Source organism: Acartia tonsa, chromosome 3 (genome assembly GCF_053477335.1).
Source record: "Acartia tonsa isolate MP-2025a chromosome 3, ASM5347733v1, whole genome shotgun sequence".
Taxonomy (NCBI): Eukaryota; Metazoa; Arthropoda; class Copepoda; order Calanoida; family Acartiidae; genus Acartia; species Acartia tonsa.
In genome coordinates this window covers 46,610,900-46,638,021 of record NC_137262.1, presented here as the reverse complement: position 1 = coordinate 46,638,021, position 27,122 = coordinate 46,610,900, and the positions used below count along the sequence as shown (strand labels likewise).

Here is a 27,122-nt window from a genome sequence, read left to right as displayed (position 1 = left end):
TAAAATTATTACTTTTTATGCGTTTTATATGAGTTGATTTTATAATTTATTTTAAAATATCATTCCCTTGTGCATGTACACATGATTGTTTATTAATATTCTAACATAAATATTCTTACATAGAAAGCATTGTATATTGTAAGATATGTGTTTGTATAAATTAAAGGCTTACGCAAGCAGAGAAACTTTGGTATTAAGCTTTGAGTGCCGTGCCCAAGTTAAAACCTATACCTCTATATTTGAGGAAAAAACATGATCTTACATGTCACAACTAAACCTACTCCAAAATAATAATAAACAAACTTAGTAGATATTTATATCGAAAGACATCCACAATTAGAACTTTTAATTAGACCAAACAGACATGTAATAAATAGATATTTGACCATTGGATTTTTTCGTAGAAGAAAATTGGCGAAAAATTGTATGATGTCCAATTTACGTAGTTTCTCTTCTATATTCTTTCCTTATATCAATCTTAAAAAGCCTTTTAGATATATCTTCAATCAACTCCACACCCTCAATTTTCTTTTTTTTTGCCTGCCTCCCTCCCATACCCTATTTATTTTTTATGATTTCTCTCTCGCTCTCTCTCTTTCTCTCTCTCTCTCGCTCTTTCTCTCTCTCTATCTCTCTCTCTCTCTTTCTCTCTCTCTCTCTTTCTCTCTCTCTCTCTCTCTCTCTCTCTCTCTCTCTCTCTCTCTCTCTCTCTCTCTCTCTCTCTCTCTCTCTCTCTCTCTTTCTCTTTCTCTCTCTCTCTCTCTCTCTCTTTCTCTCTCTTTCTCTTTCTCTCTCTCTCTCTCTCTCTCTCTCTCTCTCTCTCTCTCTCTCTCTCTCTCTCTCTCTCTCTCTCTCTCTCTCTCATCCATTTGTACTATTCTATTCCATACACAATGAATTGGAAACGGAAGGTGAAATAAAACTTTTGCGGGTATTTTATCTTTATGCGAACACTTTTTTTGGAAATGATAGAACAAAATCCAAAAAAATTATGATATTTTTAATTTGAAGTCTTTTTCATCTTTCTGATTTACAAGAAAAATGCATATCATATATTTACAACAAATTTGCTTCTATTTTTATAGCATGTTAAAAGATAATTGATTTCTAAATTATTATAAATATAAGCTAAGGTCATAACATATCAATTACCGGAATATCTATTTTTTGGTTTATTCCTATACAATCAAAGTGTTTTCTTGATTTAAACTTTTTAGTAAATCCTGTGATTTACTATGTTTTACATTTTTTGGCAATAAACAGCTAAAAAATTGGTACATATAACCTAATGGTTGATTTTTAAAATCTTGGATGTGATATCATTTTACGGTTGTTAATTGTTCTTCCATATAAAATCTACTGTGCATATATTATTCCATAGACAAACACACACACACACACATGAGACCTTTCTCTCTCTTACCCCCCCCCCCTCTCTCACACACCCCACCCCGCAGTATCTGACACGTACAGAGTGACTGATATTGGATGGAGTCCCTCCTCCCCCCAAATATTAGTTATTTTCTTTAGTTCTCACGAGACTATTGCATCAGGAGTACCAAAATAACAAAGTTACTGTGCCTCTATCATATATAAGTGTAAATTTGTGGATATAATCAATAACAAGTAAAAATATAAATTCAGATACATAGGAGAGTGGTTAAATATTTGTTGGCAAGAGTTGGATTTGTAATTGTGGTGACTGCAGGACCTGTCTTAACTCCTAAAGTCAGGTGAGATTCTATTTTTAGATTAAACCTTCCATAACTTTCTATGGCGCCGTAATGGAAATATATATTCTATGTATACTATAGACCTTGCAATATATTGTACTATATACATAAAATATATTATATATTCTGCAATATAACATACATATATAATCTATATAATATATTGACAGAACCAGATATAAATAGTTGAACAAACTGAAGTACAGTAAGTAAATCATAAATAGGGCGTTGAACTTAAAATAAACAATTGAAAAGGAAAGTCAATTTTTCCAAATAAGTAATTTTATACATTAATGTACAATATATGGTCATTGGTTATTTATTTATATATTTTATTGCTGTATAACAAGACTTAAATTAATGAACGCAATGTATTTACTTTGAATTCAAAGTATAATATACTAAAAATCTTTACTTCTGTATAAATTTTAATGGAAAAAAATGCTACAGCAACAAGTTGAAAATTTTTCACTTGAGTTTCAAATAGGGGGTTGAAGAGTGCACATAATTTGGAGGGGGGGGGGGGGGGTCAACGTTTGTACTTTTCTTTTACTTAAACTCAGGGATACCGGGATAGGTCACTTAACAAAATACTAAATCAATCTATATTTATATTTTGTCTTAAGTATAACTATCGGGCGGCAGCCATCGACATAAAATTATATGTTAATTTATAATATGTTATTATTTTCGAGCTTCTTGATAAAGCAGGCCTAGAAAACGATCTCATATCCAATTTCTCAAAATTCCGAACTGCATAGGTAATAATATTATATTATTAAAATTACCATTTGTAAAACTATCTTGTTAACCTAATCCACAATCTATAAAACCTTTATTTATATCCTTCTTGAATATTGTTTCAAAAATGAAATAAATATTTTAAATGTAATTTCCGAGCTAAATATTTTGAAGGGTAAGCTGAAATATTTGTTTCAGTTTTCATTCTTCAAAAATTCTTGCCTATCCTTCTAATTTGATTTTCTATGACAATTTTAATCATAAAGATATTTCATTTTGCGTTTTTCTATTTTCTAGGCTTAACTTTTTCAAACGTTTGATTAGTAAAAATGTATTTATAAATTTGTGTTATTACATCATAAACGCCAAAAGACATGAAAAATTAATTGATTTTTTCATCTTATTTTTGTATAACCAGAGTGGAATTTTCCTGAAAGAATAATGCGCATTCTTTTACCTGCTACAAATCTGGAATTTTCCGGATAACATATGAAAAATTTTTCCGCTCCTCGTTAAAAGTGACAGAACCCCTTTCCTTCCCCCGGCTCTAAATTCTCGTAAAAAAATGTACATATACTACTATACTATGTAATGATTCATGCATCAAGTCTCTGCGCTTAGCAACTGCGTCGCTTAGTTCAATACCGGCAAATGGAAAATCTTCGATGTTTGAGTGTGGTGTGTGTGTAGACGGACAATTTTGGCTTTAAATAACATGCGTTGCATGCGTGATACAGCTTAGATTATAACTTCAGGGTATATAATAGATGAGGATTGTGAATTTTTTAATGGTCTTAGAGTGGATATTGTTAAAACTTAAATTATGTACCGATTTATAAATATAGTACAGAAAATTATTATTATACACAGAGGCTTCATCTATAACAGTTTAACTAAATTTTAGGCAACAAACAGCTGTTTTTGGATTTGCAATATTTGCACATTCTTATGCAAAAATTATTTGCAACATATAGAGATAATTTTTATCTGTAAATTCTAGCAAAGGGGATAGAAACAATATTTCTAAATAACTTTGAGATATTACTATATATTTAATTATTTGTCAAAAATCTCTAACGCAAAAATTATTATATCTATTCTTGACCCTTTACGTTAAAGCTCTTTATAGTGCCTATTAAGAAAGTTTTTTTTTGCACTAAATTACAAAAATTTTTGCCGAAAAGTCCCAAGTTACGTCATATAAAAATAATGGACTAAACTAATATGACGTCATTTTCTATAGTCACTATAAAGAGCTTCCTTTACTTTTTTTTGTTTGAGGTATTTTTTTCTCTCGAATATTTGTCTGAGTCTTTGACTGAGACAGCCTCGAAGAGAGAATTTCATCTTTGCAACTTCAAGGTGAAAGTAAAACTATTGAGAACATAGTAATAGTGTCTAACTTTTTATCTTTGTGACGTAACAAAAATCCATCTCGTTTTTTAGGGGTTTCCTTTCCTTCCTCCCTTCTCATCATTCGATTTTTGTTACGTCACAAAGATAAAAAGTTAGACACTATTACTAGGTTCCTAAAAAATTGTAAAAAATTCTAGTTGGTTCATTCTAATAGATAGTGTTTCATTTTCAAAACTTATTTAAAGCGGTTTCCATCATATTTCTTCTGGACTTCACACGAGTTTTCTGTATAAAAATGTATTTTTGGTGACTTTACTTTGTATGGTTGGGATAGCTAGAGGTTGAAAGAGCCCCGATGGGTTAATACCCCGTTAGGATTGGGCCTCTCAGTTGCTTGTAAAATTATCAAATTTAAATAAAGGGCAGAAAGGGCAAAAGAGGAGTTAAATGTTCAAGAAATGGAATTGAGTGAAATCACCTCATATTTTTATGAATTGAAATGAATATTAGGTATAATTTTGATGGGCATCGAGATGAAAAAAATTGAGTTTTAAAACATTAAATTACATCCAATTAATGCACATACATTTTTAGTCTCAGTTGCAGAAATGTTATATTCTAAGAATCCATTCTACAGACAAGGAATAGCTTTATTGGTAGTTAGTTTATGAGTTTAGATACTTGCAGTAATCTTTACAATATGTTCATCTTATTATTACTGCTAATATATAAAGATATATTTTACATTTCCTAGTAGTTGTAAGGTTATTTTTCATAATCAGTCTTTATGTTTTAATGCTAATAATTTAAATTTTAAATTATAATGATTTTAAAATACATATATAGGAAAAATTTGTATACAATATTCACATTTTTAAAAGCGAAGCTTTTCTATAATTAGGGTCGGTCCGTCCGTCCGTCCGAGATAGATAGCTTTTATTCGTTAATTTAGGCATGTTAGAATTGTCCTATCGATTTCAAACTTTGCATGATGATTCCTGTAGTAGTTAGGTACGATTTAGAAAACGTAGCAACTCTATAATCATTACCAGAATGTCCGTACGTCCATTTTAAACATGTTGATTTTTCTAATTTTTTAACAGCAAATTTTTATGTGATCTTTATTATCCGTTTGATCTGATTTTTGCTATATTGATTCCTGGGACAACAAAGAACTATATTTTAAGCGAAGCAACTCTATAATCAAATCCTAAAAATATAAGTATGTCCATAAACTCAATAAACATTATCCTGTATCAAGAAGTTTTTCAACAAATTTACTTACAATTTTGCTTCGACTCTTATACTTTTATATTCTGATAATTCACTTTAGACACTATACAAGTGTTAATGTCCGTTTGTCCTACCGTTTCAGTGCTTCGCTTTTATGGATGTTGTCATCCTTGTTATTGTTCTTAAAAGATAATTTTAAAAAACTGAACAGATGCTTTATTCTTCTTCATCTTCTAATCTTTTAAAGTTTAGTATACAAAACTGTTAATACAGTAATAACCCAAAGTATGAAATCGATAGAACAGTTTAACATGCTTAAATTTACGACAAGGACTATCCATTACGGATGAACTGACGGAATGATCCAAAAAGTAGGAAAACTTCTTTTTTAATAAATATCACATATAAAAATATATGATGTAAAAAGTCTGTTAATTAGAGGTGTCAAATTACAATATTTATACAATATGAAACTTGTATATTTGAATAAATCAGCATGATTTTACTTCATGATGCTAAACAAAGCAAGATATCTACATATGTAGTAATAATTATTATATGTTTATTTTAACAAAGTTTAAAATTAGAGCTTTTCAGAAATTTGTATATTTTTCATTGATCTTTAAATTTTGTATACTTCTGTAAAAAAACGCAACATATCTTAATTTGGTTTAGGCCACGGTTTTTTTTATGACTTTTTCCTTTAGATTAATTGTTTATTTTAGTCTGTAAGATGCCCTATGATGAAACCTTAACAACTTTACCATCTAAAGAAGGTCTTTACGATCCTGAGTACGAGAGGTATGGATTTGATTTTTAGAGGGGAAGTTACTCTACATGGTAAACATGTTATTTTAGTCAGGAATATGGTATAACCAACATGTGAAATAAACCAAAAACAATATTTGAGGGTTCGATGTGTTGAGATTACATAAAGGCTTCGTGATTTTATCTCGAAATAATTTCGTTGTTGGTATACGCGGATTTTTAGTATTGTTGTCATGTCTGATAATTGTCCAAAAATATCTTGGTCTGAAAATAAGAAAGTTAATAAAAAGAAAGATAATATTGTTTTTTTTTTCTTAAGTATTTTGTTATTTTTCTTTTGATGTTTTTGATACAATTATATAAAAGTATGGCTAAATATCATTTTCTTATACAACTCTTGTTTTTAAGAATCAAAAAGTGAATATGCCAGTCAGTTAAAGCGTGCAGAAGGTCTTTCCAGTGGGTGTTTTTTAAGGCCTTTCTAATTCAAATTTTGAAAGGGGTGTTGACCCCTCACTACACCCTTTCCGCGCTCTTATGATTGAACGTGTCCTGTAAATGTGCAATTTGAAAATCTTTGTTTTCAGGGACGCTTGTGGTGTTGGCTTTATCGTCCGCATAGATGGTTCAGCCTCCCACCATGTTATTGAGGATGCTGAGAGGCTCAGCGGCCGTATGGTGCACCGTGGTGCCTGTGGGGCTGATAACGACACAGGAGACGGTGCCGGAGCCTTAGTCGGCATTCCCCACCCCTTCTACAAAGACAGGCTCAAGTAAGTTGATTTTATTTAAAATTTTAAAACAATTACAAGAACCCAGGGACTAGGGAATGTGATTCAGACAAACAATTCAAAGTGAATATTTCCCCACAACCCACTTCCCTTCATCTATATAAAAAAACAAGTTTTACGCCAACTCTACACCAACAAAATTTAATGTGGGGCAATTTCAAATTAATTGGCTGAATCACAACCCTGGTATGGTCTGTCAGTTTCATAACATTTGTTTAATTATTATTAGGATAGACATATCTAAGTATTCACGAGATTAATAGGTACATATTTGCAGATCTTAAACATTTCGTGTGATTTACTTATTAAATAAAAGTTTCTAAAACAAACTATATGCTAATCAAGAAATAATTATAGTAGTTAAAGTTTTTGGTCTGTTTGCAGAATTGAATTTGCAATACACTTTTATTTAAGGCGTTAGAACATTATTTATATTTTTTATGCATCAATTTATATGCATTTATACTACATTTTAGTATACTTTACTCCCTATTAAAACACGCAAATAGATAGTGATAGAGATAAGTTGTGACTTAAAAAGCTGGCAAACGCTTACAAAACTTAAATTTCAACTAATTTATTCCAGATTTCTTTATAGTACATTTGTTACCATATGTATTTGTAAAAGCGAAGATTTTCTATAATTAGGGTCGGTCCATCCGTCCGAGACGGATAGCTTTCTTCGTTAATTTAGGCATGTTAGAATTGTCCTATCGATTTCAATCTTTGCATGGTGATTCCTGTAGTAGTTAAATGCGATTTAGAAAGCGTATCAATGCTATCATCATTACCAGAATTTCCGTACATCCATTTTAAATATGTAGATTATTTACTTTTTTAACAACAAATTTTTATGTGATCTAATTATCCGATTGATCTGATTTTTGGTATACTGATTCCTGGCACAACAAATATAATATTATAAGAGAAGCAACTCTATAATCCAGTCCTAAAAGTGTAAGTATGTCCATAAACATTATCCTGTATCAAGTTTTTCAACAAATTTACTTATTTTGCTTCGACTCCTATACATTTATATTCTGATTATTCAGTTCTGACACTATACAAGTGTTAATGTCCGTTTGTCTTATCGTTTCAGTGCTTCGCTTTTATGGATGTTGTCATCCTTGTTAATTATACAGTCTATAGTCATACGAAAAAAAAACATGTTTGAAATTAAAATAATGCAGAAAAAACTCCTGTCTAAAAGGAAAACTTGAGTTAAAATACTAAATTATTCATTTAATTATGAAATTAAGGGTTTAAAGTGGTAACATAAAATAGCAACTTATAACTCTGCGATCCTTTTACTTTTTCTTTAAAAAAAATAAAATTTGAAGAAAAGGGGGTCGACTTCCAACCCCTCCCACAAACACACACATTAAATGCCCCCAGGGGCGTAGGTGCTAGTAATTATAATAGATATTTTGAATTAAGTGGCATTAAGTTGGCATAGATAATTGATTAGCTGGTCGTTACAATGCCACAAAGTATGTAAAATTTTCTAGAACTTAGATTATAAAGTAGCATTATTTTACTTACAAAATCATTATTGTTTGCTGCAAAACCATTCCAGATATGTGAAAGTTGGCATCAATATTGAGTGCTTTTCCAGAATGGTGCATAACAACCATTACTTACAAACTTTAACCTCAGCATGATAAGTAATTATAAATTAGAGAGAAAGGTTCTAGTCGCATATAATTATAAACCTTACTTACGATTTACAGAAAATGTTAAAGTTTGAAAATGGTACAATTTCTTTAAGCAAACAAACTTTATTAATTAAGTTTTTAGGAAATATCATGTTTTTACTTATTCATTTTTTCTATTATTTAGACGTGCCTCACAGCTATCCAACTTTATTTATTATTAATCAATGAACTTTAGATTATCGTATGAACTTTACTTAATAAAGTTAAACTATAGTACATTTGTTGCTTTGATTACAATGACAATGTCCATAGGTAGCGAATCGTTGCTTCCATTTTTTTAAAATTCAGTATAGTTGTTCAAACTTGCATAAATTGAAGTTTTAAGCAAACGACCAAAAAATTGAAATTAAATAAATTATACCTTATCAAGTTGATTTTCCCCCCATTTTTTAGAAATCCAACTTGCGTTATTGTAATTGCAATATATGTCATTATTTTAACTTGAAAATGTCACTGTTTTATTAATGTACAATGGAAAAATCCATAGCAGAACTATTTTATTTAATTTGTTCCAATATGGAATTTTCCTTTACATTCTCTAATATGAAAATTTACAAAATATAATAATAGTAATGTACATATATAACTAAGAATTATACACTAATGATTTACATTAATATATACATATTTTATATTAATAGTACATTACAACAAAAAAGTAGTGAAGATAGCTAAAGTAAATAAAATAGGTAATTTCATATTTAAATTGAAACCTCAGGATGGTTCTAGCCTACTTTTATGGCTTCTCAAAATACGGAAATCTGGGATGCTAGAGACGCTGCTGCTAATTTTATGTAAAAAATTGCAGACATATTTCATTATTAGAATCTACAGTAGATTTTTGTTTTAATTTATGGCAAAAGTTTATTGTTGCGGAGCCTTTTGATTTCTAAAATACAAAAAATAGACTATTTGACAAAGTAGAATAGATAGATACGCAATTATTTATTATAACTACTACTAAAACTATATATTTTCTAGAGAGGAGCTGTCAATTGACCTTCCTGAGTTTGGAAGCTATGCCACTGGAATATTTTTCCTAGGCAAGAATACTCATCAACAATCAAAGTAAGCTTTATTTATCCGAAAATATATTTTTTATGCCTGAGACCAATTAAAAGCTTGAGCCGAACACTTATTCTCTTGGTTAAGGATTTCCAATATTAGGTTAGGGTTTTGCCTTAATTCTTGATTTAGAAAGTTTACACTAAAAGGAAAACAGTATTCAGGATAAATTTTTTTGTATGGTACAATTTTCTTATAATTTATATGGATAAATCCATCGAACCCGCTAAAGGTCAATTACAATCCCCCCCTTCCTATTTTCAACTAAAAAAATCATAATCATAACTTGTTAATTTTAGCCCTGCGGCACTCTCCAAGCTAGTTCTTAACTTAACCCAACCTCAATTAAGCTTAAGAATAAGATTTTTTTTGGCAATTTTCAGTTCAAGTGAAATTCTCAAAACTATTCATATATTTCAATTCTGATTTATGACAGTAAATGTTTTAAAGTTTTAACATTTGTCAAAAATTGTGCATTATTGCTAATCAAATACTAAACCATTGAAATAAAATTTAACCATTCAATTTCTTTTTTACAATTTTTTGTCTATTATCTTTGTCTACAATTATTACCCATACTTTGGGCCAATCTAATACACGCTAGGCTACAATTGAATCAAGACAAAAGGAAGTGCCGAGCTCTGGGACCTATGTATGGTGAAATTAGACATAAAACCACGATGATTCCAGGTAAAACCAAAATATTTCAGCGGGATCTTTATGAGAAAATTATATTTAAAATTTTAAACAACCTTGCTTTTATGAAGTCTTTCATAAAACCTCTCTATATATGATTTATTTAAGGCTGAGTTTCCGTGACCTTAGCAAAGCAACTGATAAAAATGGCCATTAAATAATTGCCTTCAGGAGTGGTTTTATGAAGAACTTTATAAAAGCAAACTTGTTCAAAATTTTAAATAAATAATCTTTGCTTTTCTTGTCATGATTATGCGGCAACTCCTAGGGGGTGAAAATTGAACTTGAAATTTTCAAATCTAATTTTCTCAAAAAGATCCCGCTGAAATATTTTGGTTTTACCTGGAATCATTATGGTTTTATGTCTAATTTCACCATAAATAGGTCCCAGAGCTCGGCACTTACTTTTGTCTTGATTCAATTGTAGCCTGGCGTGAATATGAATACGAATTTGTTTAAATTTATTTCAATGAGATATAGACTTTAAAATTTTGTAGTTAAAATTTAATTGTTCTTAGGGATGCATTTGCGCAGCTTCTTGAGCCCCATGGACTGCGCGTGCTCGCCTGGCGTCATGTCCCATCTGACGACTCCTGTCTGGGAAGCATGGCAAAGAAAACTGAGCCAGAAATTGCTCAGGTATTAAACATTGAAGAAAATCTATGTCTTGCATAAGCTAAAAGAAAATTTATTCATGACCCAAAATAAAAAAGAAAATGCAAACCCTTTTTAAAAAGAATATAACCCAGTGACCAACAACATATTTTGAATATTAACATTTTTTTAACTTTCCTTTACATCGACAATTTTCTATATTAATAACTTTAATTTAAACAATCTAGGTACTTGTGAGAAAGACTAAACTACATAACTTTTGTGTCACTTTTGAGGAAGACTATTCCCTTTTCTCTCATCTCTTTTGAAGAGATTTTCTTCCCCCTTCCCTTTTTCTTTTCCCTTTATATGATGTCATATAGGAATCGTCTTCCTCAAAAGTGACACAAAAGTTATGTAATTTAGTCTTTCTTGGTACTTGTTATTTACTTAAATAAATATAATCTAAATACAAATCAATTTAACATTACTTAATACTACACAACTGTTATTAATATATAGGTGTTTGTTGTGCCTGCTGACAGCGGCCTAAATAATGATGAGTTTGCTAAAAAGGTTTTCATGGTGAGAAAGCTGGCCACTCACAGGTTAAAACTACTTTTTACCATACAGTTTGTGTTCTATAATAATAAACTTCTATATACTGTTGGCTTTAGTTGCTGCAGACTTAAATTAACATATCTGAAAACAATTTCAATTTAAGGAAATTTAAAAAATGTATTGTATATTTTTGTTCTTGTTTTTGTTAAAGTTGAGGAAAAACTATGGAATTCGGCACCCTTGTTACATTACAAGCAATTTATTGCTTATTGTATAAACGAAGCATTTTTCGAGACAAATAAATCAATATCTTATGTAAAACTGTTTTTTTTTTAATTTGTCTTCATTGATCAAATACCTAACTTTTTATCATAAAATCTTATCTTAATATTTTGTTTCAGGATTACTGCTGAAAGATTCTACATTTGTTCCCTGTCAACAACGACTATTGTTTACAAGGGACAATTTGATCCCTGTCAATTATGGCAATACTACACAGACCTACAGGATCCCAAGTTTGAGACCCATCTGTGTATTGTCCATACAAGATTCTCAACCAACACTTTTCCTAGCTGGGAGCGGGCTCACCCAATGAGATACATTGCTCATAACGGTGAAATTAACACCCTGCGTGGCAATGTTAACTTGATGAAAGCCCGCGAGGGTGTTATGAAAAGCAGTGTACTTGGTGACGAACTCAAACAACTGTTCCCAGTTGTTGAACAAGGCCTGTCTGATTCCGGCTCCCTTGATTGTTCCATCGAATTTCTGGTGCATGCCGGCAACAGGACTCTACCTGAGGCCGTCATGACCATGATCCCCGAGGCGTGGCAGAATGACGAGCACATGGACTCTGTGAAGAAGGACTTCTACAGGTGGGCCAGCTGCACCATGGAGCCATGGGATGGTCCAGCACTCGTCACTTTCAGTGATGGAAGATACATTGGAGCTATTCTTGACAGGAATGGTCTGAGACCTTCCAGGTATGAATTTTTTAATGTAATTTTAGCTGCTATCCCAATTTTTTTTTCTGGATCCCCCTGTTTGGGAGCTTTTTCTTCTGCTAGCAAATTGCTCTCTGCTATTTTGTAGTGACTTGGCTGTGTTAATATTCCCGACACTATTGGTTGATTCTCAAAGACCCAATTGAAAGTAGGCACAGGGGTGGGGATAGTTATTTAACCAAATTGACCCTCTATTGTTTTACTTTGATGAAAGTGAGTTGCATGAAATTTTGATATAGACTTCACTTTAATTATAAAATATTTAGATTCTACCTAACCAAAGACAATATAATGGTGATGGCCTCCGAAGTTGGAGTGTATGATTCTAATCCAGAGGATGTTATCAAGAAAGGTCGTCTTATGCCTGGAAAAATGCTTTTGGTTGACACTAAGGTAGTGTTTTTTTTACAGCTATGTTAGAACTAGTAAATTAAGATTCACAGCTCATGTAAAAATGATTCTTTAAATAATAGAAAAGAGTTCTAGTGTATTTCGGCTTTTTATCAAGGAAAAATAAGATTCAACTAAATCTTGTTTTCAATACTAGAAAATTGTCTTGTAGGTAGAAAACTGAGCCTTTAATTTTTATAAGCATATTCCGAAACAACAAGGATACAATTCCAAGGACATATAGCTTTTCATTCGAATCCGGTGGATAGGGACCGGTTCTCATCCATACGACAACATCCATAAGTAGCGAAGCAAAAACTTTCGTGAATGGGACTGACGGTCATTGTTGTTTTTTTCAAATGACGGGATATTTAATTTTGATATCTTTAACTGAAAAATTTTTGAAAATCGATTAATAAACACCAAAGATATGGGGGAAAATGTAAAAAATATAAAAATAGCCAAAAACCTGCAAAAAGGCAGTCTGACCGTCATTGTTGATTTCTTCAAATGACCGGAAATTTAATTTTTATATCTTTAACTGAAAAAATTTTGAAAATCGGTCCATAAACACCAAAGATATGGGGGAAAATGTAAAAAATATAAAAATAGCCAAAAACCTGCAAAAAGGCAGTCTGACCGTCATTGTTGTTTTCTTCAAACGATGGGAAATTTAATGTTGATATCTTTAACTGAAAAAAGTTTGAAAATCGGACCATAAACACCAAAGATATGGGGGAAAATGTAAAAAATATAAAAATAGCCAAAAACCTGCAAAAAGGCAGTCTGACCGTCATTGTTGGGTCTCTAAACGACGGAAAATTTAATTTTGATATATCTAACTGAAAAAATTTTGAAAATCGGACCATAAACACCAAAGATATGAGGACAATGTGAAAAATAAAAAAATAGCCTAAAACCTGCTAAAAAGCCGTCCGACCGCCATTGATGTTTTATAGTTAATTGTGCTCCTTAATGATGGGAATGTTGTCAAAAAATTTCAGCTTTCTATCTTTTATAGGGGCTGAGTAAATCCCATTTCCCCCATAGCGTTACGGACTGACGGACGGACGGACTGACGGACGGACGGACTGACGGACGGACGGACAAAGCGAATTATAGAGTAGCTTCGCTACTAAAAACTACGTCTAACATCGTGTTATATCCAGCTTTCTACGAATTTAAAAATGTACAATCATAAGATTAAAACCAGTTTTTTAGCCCGTGCCTTCGGCACCTCGGGGCTAAAAAACTAGTTTTAATCTTATAATTGTACATTCTATATCCGCGGAAAGCTGTTTGTACTATGATGCGAGAAATAACTATTATTTAATTTTATATATTTTTTTTGTAGGAGAAAAGAATTATCGAGGATGAAGAGCTGAAAGGAGAGATGGCAACTAAGAGGCCCCATGGAGAATGGTGGGACCAACACGTCACCCTTGATATGCTGGGCAAAGGCTTTGTTCGCCAACATACCTTCTACTACAGCCCTATCATTAGGTCAGCTTTATTTCAGGCATTTTTTTTGTCTTAAGAAAGACGCAAATAAAGAAAAGTTTACCTTCTATAATCAAGAAACAAATGTTTTATGATTTGAGAAAAAAATGTAGAAAATGAATTTTTGTGTGACACTAATTCTATTGTAGGTGTGCTAACTTGCTTCAACAAAAGCAGTGTAGCTAACCACTAGACATAAAGTAAAGATAGGTAGGAGTCATTTTAATTTAATATATCAAGAACAAAATTCCATGTTTTACTTAATTTTGCAGGGATACTGGCTATGGTCCTGATGATAACATCCTGGAAAGAATCTGGACAGGTGACAGAAGGCTCCCCATGTTTGGGTATACTATTGAGACTATTCAGATGTTGATGATTCCCATGTTCAAGACAAAGAAGGAAGCTCTGGGATCCATGGGTAATGACGCGCCCCTAGCTTGCTTGTCAAACTATCAGCCTCTTCCTTATGAGTATTTTAAACAACTTTTTGCCCAGGTAAAATTTAAAAAAAAAATTTTTTTTTAATATTTGAAATCAAAAAAGGGAGTTTGCTTTGGGAATTCGTATAAATTTATTTTAGTTTAGGTCTTTGCTTATTTAATCTAAAAAAATGTATTTAGGTTACCAACCCTCCAATTGATCCATTCCGTGAGAAGATAGTCATGTCTTTGGCCTGCCCCATCGGCCCTGAGGGTAACCTGCTCGAGCCCTCGGCCAAGCAGTGCCACAGGCTGTGGCTGGAGAACCCCATCCTGTCCATGAGCGACCTGGAGAACATCAAGGGCACGTGCATCAGAGACTGGAGGACGACTGTTGTGGATATGACCTGCAGTATTAATGCTACTTGCATGTCAGAGGAAATCGATAGGATTTGTAAGCAGGTAAAAAAAGTTAATTGTTGCCCTCTTCATTTGAAAGTGAAGAATAATAGTCCCTGTTTTTTTATGAGAGGAAAACTATCTCAAAGCATTAAAGATGAACCTTAAAATACACCACTTTTTAAAACAAATCATCAAATGCGTTCTTACTAAAGTTTTAGAAGTTGTACATATATGATTTAACTTTCTAATGAAAGATAAATCTTTCAACTGAAAAAAAATACTTTTTCACTTTTTTGGAAAAATATTTCGTAGAAAAGATTGATTACTAGAATACTTTTCTATTAACTGTTAGTTTCTTAAATATTTATACATTTATGTGCAAAGAATGCACTTTCTGTAGAATAAAAGATATGAAATTAAATATCTTTTATGAAATTGATACGTTAGTTATCATTTTCCTGACTTTTGAGTTATGATAAATATGATAACTTTTAAAAGTATCATATTTCTTTTCTGCAGAACGTGACTTATATCAAGAAATGTTTTTTGCTTAAAATTATTTTATTTTCCAAGAAATAACGTTATTAAATTCCTAGATGATTAGTTAATTAGAACTTTTAATTTATAATGTAAAAATTTTAAATTCTGCATTTTTTTGCGTTGTTGAAAGTAATAAATTAGAATGTAAAAGTTTACATATTACTTTGTCTGATTAAAAAAGTTTGTTAGACTAGCTGTGCATTTATTAACTCTTATTTCATTTTACACTTCTATAAAATAAAATATTTAATGAAAAGAGTAAGAAGCGCAGGTATAATTTCTATACGTTTGACCAACTATTTGTCAATTTCTTATTTGTTAACATATTCTGTGTTGCTATTTACTTTACTGTTGTATGCTAAAAGAAATTATTAGTAAATTGTTACATCGTTTCTTACAGAGAAAATTGTTTTTGTTTCATATATTTAATGTTCATACTTATTTAGGCTGAGATAAAGGCAGAAGAAAACCAATTCCTGATCCTATCTGACCGTCGTATTGGTCCTGACCGTGTACCCATCCCCGCCCTGCTGGCCGCCGGCGCTGTTCACCACCACCTCATCTTCAAACGTCTGCGTAGCAAGTGCGCCATCATTGTTGATACTGGCGAGGCCAGGGAGGTGCATCACATGTGTGTTCTGCTTGGCTTTGGCGTCGACGCCATCTGCCCCTATATGGTGTTCGAGATTGCGCATTTATTGCGTGCAGAGAAAATGATTCCCGAGGAGCTGTCAGACTCGGTTGTGTATGATAACTATGCTGCCGCGGTTGATAGAGGAATCTCTAAGGTATTTCACTATAGTCGTTTTTAAGTAGTAGGTAGGAAAGTTCAGACTAAAATTTAAAAATAGATATAGAAATGTAACAACAACAAAAATTTGCAATTTTAAATTTACTTAGTCAAATATTACCAGAAATAATTACTAACAGTTTGAAAAAGTATGGTATATTGAAAGAAAAAGAAAATTTAATATTCTATTGTAAAGATTTTCAAATTACTTTTTTAACCAATTTATGCAAAAAATATCTCATTTAGGTTATGGCCAAGATGGGCATCTCCACCCTTCAATCCTACAAAGGAGCTCAGATCTTTGAGGCCGTTGGTTTAGATCAGGTTAGAATATTATTCATATTTTTAAATCTAGTCATAAATCAATATATTTTGGAAATTTCAAAAAGATGAAAGATTTTTGAAAGTATTTTTAGAAAACCAACCAAATTTGAAAATATACAAAAAAAATTGTTTCATTTCTTATCTTTTAGTTCAAAATGTCAAGAAATAAAAAGGGGGAGGTAGGTTGTGCTAAAATTCCGTAAAAGTGTGAGTTTTAAGGCTTAAAAACTGTAGTAGAACGATAAAATTTATGTTAACTTAAAAAATTGTCTATAGTTCTTTTCAATAAGAAATAGGTACATATATTTAGTGAATATTATCGTTCTACTACTGTTTTTAAGCCTTAAAACTCACATCTTTACGGAATTTTAGCACAACCTACCTCCCCCTTAGTACATTCATTGATAAAAATGTTTTGAAAATAACGCAGGTTGATGCATTTTAATAATTATTTTGGTACTAAATATTCATATTTTAGTATAATAATATTATCAAAACCAAAGGGATAGTTTCACGAAGTGCATTTTAAAAAAATAGTGAACTGTAAGTTTTTTCTATTTTAAATAACGTAGTAGTGCATAATATAAGGTTATTGATTAAAATTAAAAGATTTGACCAGGGATTTTCCTTAAAAATTGAGTTTTTCATTTTTATTTTCAACTTCGTTGCATGTTATATATGGCAAAAACTTTTTTGTCATAAATACAACTTTAGATAGCATTTACTAGTTAATAGAACTTCAAACTTTTTATACAACAAAATACACATAACAACAAAGAATGACCAATAAAATATTTAGTATAGTACTTAGAGTAGGGATCTTTTTATATGTCTTAGTAGAATATATTAGGCATTGGATAGATATGATTGCGATAAAGAATTTTAACATTGACCTGACCGAACTTTTTTTATTTGACAATATCTCAAAAAGTTAGTGATTTGCAACATAAATTACATGAGAATGGTCTTTTTATATATATATATATATATGTATATATATGTTGTATGGTTAGTTGGTATTTCCGCGTGAGATTATGTGTATATTGTAAGTAAACCGGACGGTTTTCTTTATTTTTAAAAAAAAGATTCTATAGAAAATCTGTCCTATTATGAACCGGACCTTATTTTTTATGTTTTTTAAGTAACTTGTCTCAAGGGGAACTCCTGTTCAATTTTTTTATAACTCTTGTGAAATATGTGGAAAAAGATTCTCTGATATTGGTGTTTTGGCTATACATATTTGGAAAAAAGTAGACCATTCTCATGTAATTTATGTGGCAAATCACTTTAACTTTTTAGATATTGTCAAATAAAAAAAGTTTGGTCTGGTCAATGTTAAAAATTCTTTAACATATAATCATATCTATCAAATTTCTAATATATTCTACTAAGACATATAAAAGTTCACTACTCTAAGTACCTTAACTCTTTAAATACACTTCGTAGAACTATCCCTTTAGCCTTTATTTATTCATCTTTTATTATTAGGAAGTTATTGATAAATGTTTTGTCGGAACAGCCTCAAGAATTGGAGGAGTTAACTTCAATTGTCTGTTAAATGAAGCTTTCCAAAGACATCAGCTTGCTTTTGGACCTAATGAATGCGATGCAAGGTAAGTTAAAATATGTCTTTTTTGACATATGTAAATGAGGAAATTAATTTCACACAGCTGTAACTCACGACAGGCTACAATTGAATCAAGACAAAAGTAAGTGCCGAGCTCTGGAACCTATGTATGGTGAAATTAGACATAAAACCATGATTATTCCAGGTAAAAACAAAATATTTCAGCGGGGTCTTTTTGAGAAAATTAGATATGAAAATTTCAAGTTCAATTTTCACCCCATTAGAGAAAGAAAAGCAAAGATTATTTATTTAAAATTTTGAACAATTTTGCTTTTATGAAGTCTTTCATAAAACCTCTCTATATATGATTTATTTAAGGCTGAATTTCCCTGACCTTAGCAAAGCAACTGATAAAAAAGGTCATTTATTAACTCCCTTCAGGAGTGGTTTTATGAAGAAATTTATAAAAGCAAAGTTGTTCAAAATTTTAAATAAATAATTTTTGCTTTTCTTGTCATGATTATGCGGCAACTCCTGAGGGGTGAAAATTGAACTTGAAATTTTCAAATCTAATTTTCTCAAAAAGACCCCGCTGAAATATTTTGGTTTTACCTGGAATCATCATGGTTTTATGTCTAATTTCACCATACATAGGTCCCAGAGCTCGGCACTTACTTTTGTCTTGATTCAATTGTAGCCTGGCGTGAACTATCAACTGAGTAAAACTCTTTTTGGAGCATTTTTGGAGAGGGGTATCATAATACACTCTGACACCTGTAGAATTATACTGCAGAGTTAAAAATAAAAACAGTAACCCACATCGATTTATATTAAGATTTTAAAAAATAAGATACCTATGTATAGAAATTTTATTAATTTGGGATTTTTTAAAAACTTTCCCATTTTTTCTATAAATAGTACAATTTTGCCAAATTTTACAATTAAACTAAAGCATTTAAAAGGAATTATGATTAACCTAAATTTTTAAATTCTATAGAATTTTATTCTAAAGATTTTTTTGTAATTCAGAATTTTGCGCAATCCTGGATTTTTCCACTGGAGATCTGGAGGTGAAAAGCACGTGAACGACCCCAGCTCCATAGCTCTGCTCCAGGAGGCAACCAAGCATGAGAACAAGAATGCCTATGAGAAGTATTGCGCTGCAGCCATGAAGAGTATTCAGGATTGTACTCTTAGAGGCCAGCTTGAGATTGTATTCCCAGAAACTGGAATTGATATCTCGGAGGTATGAATATTTTTAATGCAACTAATATTACAGAACAGCAAATTCATCTCATTTCATAAAGTAGTACGGTCTATTTATATACATTAAGATTTCCCTAACCACTAAACCAATTGATTTCTTCTTGGTTTAGGCTATTTTATTCTTAGGTTTATGTCTTAAGATGTTTTTAGGTTTTTTATACGCTATCCCCCCTCCTTCGACTATAAAGCCTTTGTTGTTAGGATCGCATCTGCTTGTAATGTAAAAAGTAAACCAAATACCTAAATATTAAGAGCCAATTTTATAAAATAGTAAATAGATTACTTGAGTGAAATAATAATAAAATTATAAAAATGTAGGTTGAACCTGCTGCAAATATTGTAAAGAGATTTGCTACCGGTGCAATGTCCTTTGGCAGTATCTCACTGGAGGCTCACCAAACTCTGGCCATGGCCATGAACAGGATGGGAGGAAAGTCAAATACCGGAGAGGGTGGAGAAGATCCAGACAGGTAAAATTATTTGAATTTGTGTAAAATTGGCAAGAAGATCCTTACCTACTTAAAATATATATTTTGGAACAGAGTTATCTGACCTGAAGATAAGCTGATTTAGTTATTAAATGATTCAATATTATTTTTTATTTTTTAGGTATTTAAACCAAGATGCAGAATTCAACAGGCGATCAGCCATTAAGCAGGTGGCCTCTGCCAGATTTGGAGTAACCTCCAGCTACCTGTCTAACGCGGACGAGCTCCAAATCAAGATGGCCCAGGGCGCCAAGCCTGGCGAAGGCGGAGAACTACCCGGCTACAAGGTCACCAAAGAAATTGCTAAGACACGTCACTCAGTGCCCGGCGTGGGTCTTATTTCTCCTCCACCCCACCATGACATTTACTCAATTGAGGATCTTGCTCAGCTTATCTATGATCTGAAATGCGCCAACCCCTCCGCAAGGATCTCTGTCAAGCTTGTTTCAGAAGTCGGAGTAGGTGTGGTGGCCGCTGGTGTGGCAAAGGGAAAATCCGAGCATATTCTCATTTCTGGACATGATGGAGGTACTGGAGCCAGTTCCTGGACAGGTATCAAGGGTGCTGGCCTACCCTGGGAGCTGGGGTTAGCAGAGACTCATCAGACTCTCACAATGAACAAGTTGAGATCAAGAGTTGTTTTACAGGTAAACAAAATTAGTCTACTGTTTCTAATGAAAAGAAACAGAATAAAATTATGAAAAAGGTCAAAGATGTATTAGTGTGGCATGAATCATTATAAATCTTGATGTACTTAAAGTTATCTAACTTGAATTTTTAATCCTTTTCTAGTATTTTTGATGAAAATAAGTTCAAGGGCATATTATCCCTTCAAATTAAACTTTAATAAGGAATTTGAATTGCAATTTAATCTTTAGAGTAAATGTAATTATATTCTAAATTTTAGAAATATAAAATAACTGGAAAAAACAGGTTGTTGGATGCAATTTTTCATATAGATTTTAGCAGAGAGAAATAAACTAATAAGATAAATAAAATGCATTTATCTAGTTCAATCTGACCTCTTTTATAGGAAAATGCAAAATTTTTATAATGATCCAGATTTAGAGTAATCGTCAAACTAAAGGACCAATACGTCTTTTAAATTATAATTAACTTATATAGATAGATACAAGATCAAATTACAGTTTGCTTGACCTACTTCCATTAATTTTATCATAAAATGCACAATAAAAAAAAACCTTTTACACATTTTTTTTTGTTTAAAAATCTAATAATTTTATATATATATTTAGTTATATTTTTAGTTATAACTAATCGATATATTATTTTCTAGGCTGATGGACAAATGCGAACAGGATTTGATGTGATGGTAGCTGCCCTACTGGGAGCTGACGAGTTTGGTTTCTCCACAGCCCCCCTAATTGTTATGGGCTGCACCATGATGAGAAAATGCCACCTTAATACCTGTCCTGTCGGTATTGCTACTCAGGTATAATCTCGAAATTGTCTAAAACCTACTCAACAACAATACAATGTTTTTTTCTGAAAATTATTATAGAATTTTAATCCAATCCGGCTGTTTATTAATTTTTATAAAAAAGTTGTTTCAACATTTTAAACGAAAAGTCAAATTATATCTAACTTAACATGAATGGAAACATGCATATTTTTTTATTGTTTGTTCAGTTTCCCTAAACTGTGTATATTTAAGGGTTGCGTGATTTTAAAATTGTTTTATAAGATATTCTTTAAAAAATAAACTCAAATTTTAGGACCCTGAGCTAAGAAAGAAATTCGAGGGTAAACCCGAGCACGTTGTCAACTTTTTCTTTATGGTTGCTGAAGAGCTCAGAGAACTCATGGCAAAGCTTGGTGTCAAGACATTCCAAGATCTTATTGGACAAACTAAATTCCTGAGGTAACATTCTATTTTATCTTCATATCAGCTTAAAATCTATAACTTAATTCATGACATAAGCCAAACCTTGTAAATATGCTAACTCCAATACAATTCATAAGTACTTGGTTAACCCTATCATTAGGTAACCACTTATCTTAATTAACTTAATTTATCTTACATCAAAGATAATCTCCAAATCATCTCAACGTTACATACAGGACTATTAGAATATGTCCGGGAGGGGGGTAAGGAATAATTAGCTTTCAGTAATCGTTTTTTGTTTAGTCTATGATTGTAGAGCATCAAATGTGTTTGCTCCTAACTTTTAGAGACAAACTTAAATCCTAACTTTTTGGAGCTATATATTATAGATGATATCTAATAATTCACTTTTTGCAATGAATATATTTCTAAATAGATGTAACTTTTTTCAAATGTCAGTAGAGTTTGTTAAACTTCAGTTATACATAATTAATATATGTCATAACAATCTTATATTAGTAAAATCTGGGATTGCAAGGGCAATGTAGCTTTATAATTTAACATCTTATTGTTTGTCCTAATAATAGATACAATCTACTTAAGGCGGAATTTCACACGTTTAAATTTAAGGAAAATATGATAAAAGCTGGGAAGACTAATAAATTATACATTTCCTGATCCCTTTCACAATATAAATCATTATAATAATTAATTGCAATTAATTTATATTTGTGACTAGGGATTTACACATTTTCCCTTAGAGACTAATAATTCTTATTGTTGATAGATTTTTGTATATTTATGCATATTTATTTTTTCATTTATTGTGCGTTAAAATATCACCATCGGCTGCGCCCCTTGCATATAATGGCTTTGTATTCAAAGAAGTAGGAAGGGGTAGAAAAATAGTCAAAAGCCACCCTAAGAACTATTTAAAGCTTCCCTAAAAAGCTTCCCTTGTATAATAAGATATCATCAAGAAGAAAATAAACCTAAATAAAATAATATCTTTATGCTTTAGGCAAAGAACAAGCAAGAATGAGAAAGCCAACATGCTGAAGTTTGATGCTATCCTCAAGAATGCCCTTGAAATGCGCCAAGGAGTTAACATCAAGGGTGGAGACATTGCTCAAGACTTTGATCTTGGTACAAGATTGGATAATATCCTTATTGAGAAGTCAGCTGATGTGCTAGAAGGGAAAGCAGATAAGGTTAATATTGATCTCAAGATCACTAATGAACAAAGAACCTTTGGAGCTACTCTTTCCAACAAGATTTCCTTAAAATACGGAGAGGAAGGATTACCTGAAGATACTATAAACATTAAGCTGACAGGTTCTGCTGGACAAAGTTTCTGTGCTTTCCTTGCTAAAGGTGTCACTGTTACTCTTGAAGGTGATGCTAATGATTATGTTGGCAAATGCCTGTCTGGAGGTAAAATCATTGTTAGACCACCAACAAATGTCCCAGAAGGATTTAAATCTGAGGAGAATGTTATTGTTGGAAATGTTTGTCTGTATGGTGCAACATCTGGTAAAGCCTACTTCAGAGGAGTTGGAGCTGAAAGATTCTGTGTGAGAAACAGTGGTGTGACAGCTGTCATTGAGGGTGTTGGTGATCATGGTTGTGAATACATGACTGGCGGCAGAACTATTATTCTTGGCCCCACAGGTAGAAACTTTGCTGCTGGTATGTCTGGAGGTATTGCCTACATTCTTGATGAATCTAATACCTTCCATGGCAAGTGCAATAAGAGTATGGTCGATCTTCTTCCAGTTGAAAATAACGATGATCTCGAGTTCCTTAAGACTACTCTTGAAGATTTTGTTGCCTGCACTGAATCTCAGGTTGCAAAGGATCTGTTGTCTGCCTGGCCTGAATCTGCCAGCAAGTTTATCAAGGTGTTCCCATTCGAATACCAGAGAGCTCTTAGGGAGCTGGAAGAAGAGAATGCAGTCCAGGACACTTCTACTGAAGAATATCCCGAAGAAAAAAATGTTGAACAGGAAAATGGTACCGACGACGCCGACAAGAATGGCACTGAAAATGGACACGAGAATGGTACAAATGGTGATGTTGAAAATGGTGTCAATGGAGATACAGATAAAAAGCCTGTTGTTGATATTGAAGATGCGATTGCTGACGCAGCTATGAAGAAAAAGAAGCAAGAAGTTTTGCTTGACAAAAAAAGAGGATTTGTCAAGTATAAGAGGGAGACCAAGCTCTACAGAGATCCAGTCACAAGACAAAATGACTGGGATGAAATCTTTGATTTCAAGAATGTCAGGCGTGGCTTGAAGACTCAGGCAGCAAGGTGCATGGACTGTGGAGTACCTTTCTGTCACTCTGTCTCCCATGGTTGCCCTCTTGGTAATATTATTCCTAAATTTAATGATCTCGTTTTCAATGATGATTGGAAGGAAGCGCTTAATCAGCTGACTCAAACAAACAACTTCCCTGAGTTTACTGGTCGTGTTTGTCCAGCACCTTGTGAAGGAGCTTGTGTTCTTGGCATCAATGAGCCTCCAGTTACAATTAAAAACATCGAGTGCTCTATCATTGACAATGGTTTTGAGCAAGGTTGGATCAAGGCAGCTCCACCAGCTGTTAGAACAGGCAAAACAGTGGCCATTGTTGGTTCAGGACCTTCAGGTCTGGCTGCTGCTGATCAGCTTAACAAAGCTGGCCATACTGTCACTGTTTTTGAGAGGAACAACAGGATTGGTGGACTTCTTATGTATGGCATTCCAACCATGAAACTGTCCAAAGAAGTTGTCCAGAGAAGAGTTGACCTCATGGCTGAGGAAGGAATAATATTTAAGCCAAATACAAATGTTGGCAAAGACATTTCTCCCAAAGAATTGCATGAAAACTTCAATGCAGTATTGCTCTGTCTTGGAGCCACCTGGCCACGCGACCTTCCCATACCAAACAGGGACGCTGAGGGTATCCATTTTGCCATGGAGTTTCTTCAGACCTGGCAGCAGAAACAACATGGCGATGACATTGATCATTTACCTATTTTTGCTAAAGACAAGGATGTTGTCGTCATTGGTGGTGGTGATACTGGTTGTGACTGTATTGGTACTTCTCTCAGACAAGGGGCTAAGTCCATCACTACCTTTGAAATCTTGCCACAGCCTCCAGGTGGTAGGGCTAAAGACAACCCCTGGCCCCAATACCCACGTCTCTTCAAGGTTGACTATGGACATGAAGAAGTTATTACCAAATGGGGTAATGATCCAAGAAGGTATAACACCATGAGCAAGAAATTTCTTAAGGATGAGAGTGGCCGTGTCAGTGGCATTAAAACCGTAAAGGTAGAGTGGACAAAGGATGCTACTGGCCGCTGGAAGATGGCCGAAGTTGAGGGGTCTGAGGAAACCTATAAATGTCAAATGGTTCTGCTTGCCATGGGTTTCCTGGGACCTGAAAAGGCTATCATGGAAGAGCTTGAGCTGGAGAACGATCCTAGAGGTAACATCAAGACACCGCAAGGACATTATGCTACAAATATAGACGGAGTTTTTGCAGCTGGTGACTGCCGTCGCGGACAGAGCCTTGTTGTCTGGGGTATAACTGAGGGCAGGCAAGCTGCCAGGGAGGTTGATATATACCTGACTGGTGCTAGTACTCTACCTGGAACAGCTGGTATGAATATTCCTGGAGAGTATATTGAGTACCGTAACACAGATGATGATGAGTACAGTGAAATCTCGGCTCAAGGATAATTTGTCAAGAATAAACCAGAACAAAACAACAGGCAGCTAGTCTTTTTTAGAAGTAAAACTGCATTTAAATATTTACCATCTTAAACTTTATAGATCTAAAATTAGTCTTAGTCTTATAATTGTTAATTAAACATTGCCAAACAACCCCGCTCTAAAAGCACTTTCTGATTAAGAAGCCTTGTATGTTGTTTAAATGTTAAGAATTATAAAATATTTAAATTAGAAAAAAAGCATATAATCGAAATAGGAAAAATAGCTACATTATGAGATATATACTTTAGTCTAGTTTTGTATTAAGGAACTCTAATTTTAAGTATTTAATAATAAATTATAGAATAGCAGTACTTCCTGCTTGTTTTAGAATTAGTAATTTCTGTACTATGTTTCTCTAGGCCATCTGTGCTATTACAAATTTAATAAGGCTTTCTCTGTATTCAGATGTGATTCTACTAATCATGGTTGTTCACTTTCATTCATTTATCAAATAGAATATCTTTGCTAGATTTTTGTTTTAAGAATATATAAATAACAGTAGATTTATTCAGGGAGTAAGGGAGGGGTAATTTAATTTTCAAGTAAATGATTTTTTTCTTAGAACTAATTTTGTTCTAAATTATATTACCATAATCCCTTTACAATTTTGGTCAAATTTTCTTGATAAATCTGGTTTTCATTGCTTTTCAGCGAAAACTCTTAAATTGAATTAATTGCCCATTGTCCCCTCCCTTACTCCCTGAGTTTTATTAGCAATGATAGTCTATTTAAAACTCATTAGCCAAACATTTCCACATCATTAAAATTTGAACAAATTCACTTTAAAATGCATTCTCATAAACATTATGTTTCACATTATATTTAGTCACAATTGATTTAACTGATTTATTTTATGATCAAAAGAAAATGCTTTCAATATTACTTTAAAACTGATTTTAAAACTTTACATTATACTATTAAATATTAATGAAACTCTTAGTAAAACATAGCAAATATATGAAATCTTTAGTTTTAACAAAAAAAATACCGCGAAAACCTAAACCCTTACTTTTAAGAAAATAATGTATAATGCAGTATATAATAATGTAATATATATAGAAATTCTTATTGTCAGAAAGAAACTCAATATGCCTAAATAATGTCAACGGTAAAAATCATACAAAAATTTCATTTTCAACAATTTTAAATGCAAGATATCTTTATAAACTTCTATTTGTACTTAACTTTCTAAAAAGATTAAATTTTAAATGGGCATAAACCTACCTATATGTAAAATATATTTATTTTAAATAGTCTTGTGGAATATTATATTTTAATAGTAAGATAATGTATTTAAATATGTAAATGTAACTTATTACATTGTTATCCTTAAATATAGATATTTGCATCATAAAATATGTTTTCTTATATTGTACAGGCAAAGCTTTTCTACACATATATTATGTCCATTACATTTTTGAATTAATCTCGGTATGTTCTAGAATAACTATTAAAATACAAAACCAGTTAATATTCAAGCAATAATGCGAATATTGCCGTTGTATAACCCATCAAGATCCCTAGAGAAAAACATTAGATTTTAAAGTTTTGACTAGTGCATTTTAA

General features: G+C 32.3%; 2 protein-coding genes across 3 annotated transcripts in view; one reads left to right on the top strand and one right to left on the bottom strand.

The window, feature by feature from the left end:
- Positions 1-27,122, bottom strand: part of LOC145314356 (uncharacterized) — a 71,936-nt gene that overhangs the window by 19,798 nt on the left and 25,016 nt on the right. The window lies entirely within an intron of this gene.
- Positions 1,457-26,912, top strand: LOC145314355 (uncharacterized). Its single transcript, XM_080154233.1, has 20 exons — positions 1,457-1,733; positions 5,789-5,864; positions 6,419-6,604; positions 9,319-9,405; positions 10,617-10,737; positions 11,215-11,300; positions 11,655-12,236; positions 12,524-12,650; positions 14,002-14,150; positions 14,420-14,645; positions 14,771-15,031; positions 15,958-16,299; positions 16,548-16,625; positions 18,114-18,238; positions 19,222-19,438; positions 19,777-19,928; positions 20,068-20,593; positions 21,244-21,399; positions 21,683-21,828; positions 22,814-26,912. Exons 2-20 carry the CDS (start codon positions 5,797-5,799, stop codon positions 25,521-25,523), a joined length of 6,345 nt encoding a protein of 2,114 aa, XP_080010359.1. The 5' UTR covers positions 1,457-1,733; positions 5,789-5,796; the 3' UTR covers positions 25,524-26,912.

What these genes read in the sequence shown, in the direction of transcription:
- LOC145314355 (XM_080154233.1), top strand. Translation starts at nt 5,797, where the DNA reads ATGCCCTATGATGAAACCTTAACAACTTTACCATCTAAAGAAGGTCTT. An exon ending in AATACTCATCAACAATCAAA is followed by an intron (nt 9,406 to 10,616) that starts GTAAGCTTTATT and finishes AATTGTTCTTAG; the next exon opens with GGATGCATTTGCGCAGCTTC. An exon ending in CTGAGCCAGAAATTGCTCAG is followed by an intron (nt 10,738 to 11,214) that starts GTATTAAACATT and finishes ATTAATATATAG; the next exon opens with GTGTTTGTTGTGCCTGCTGA.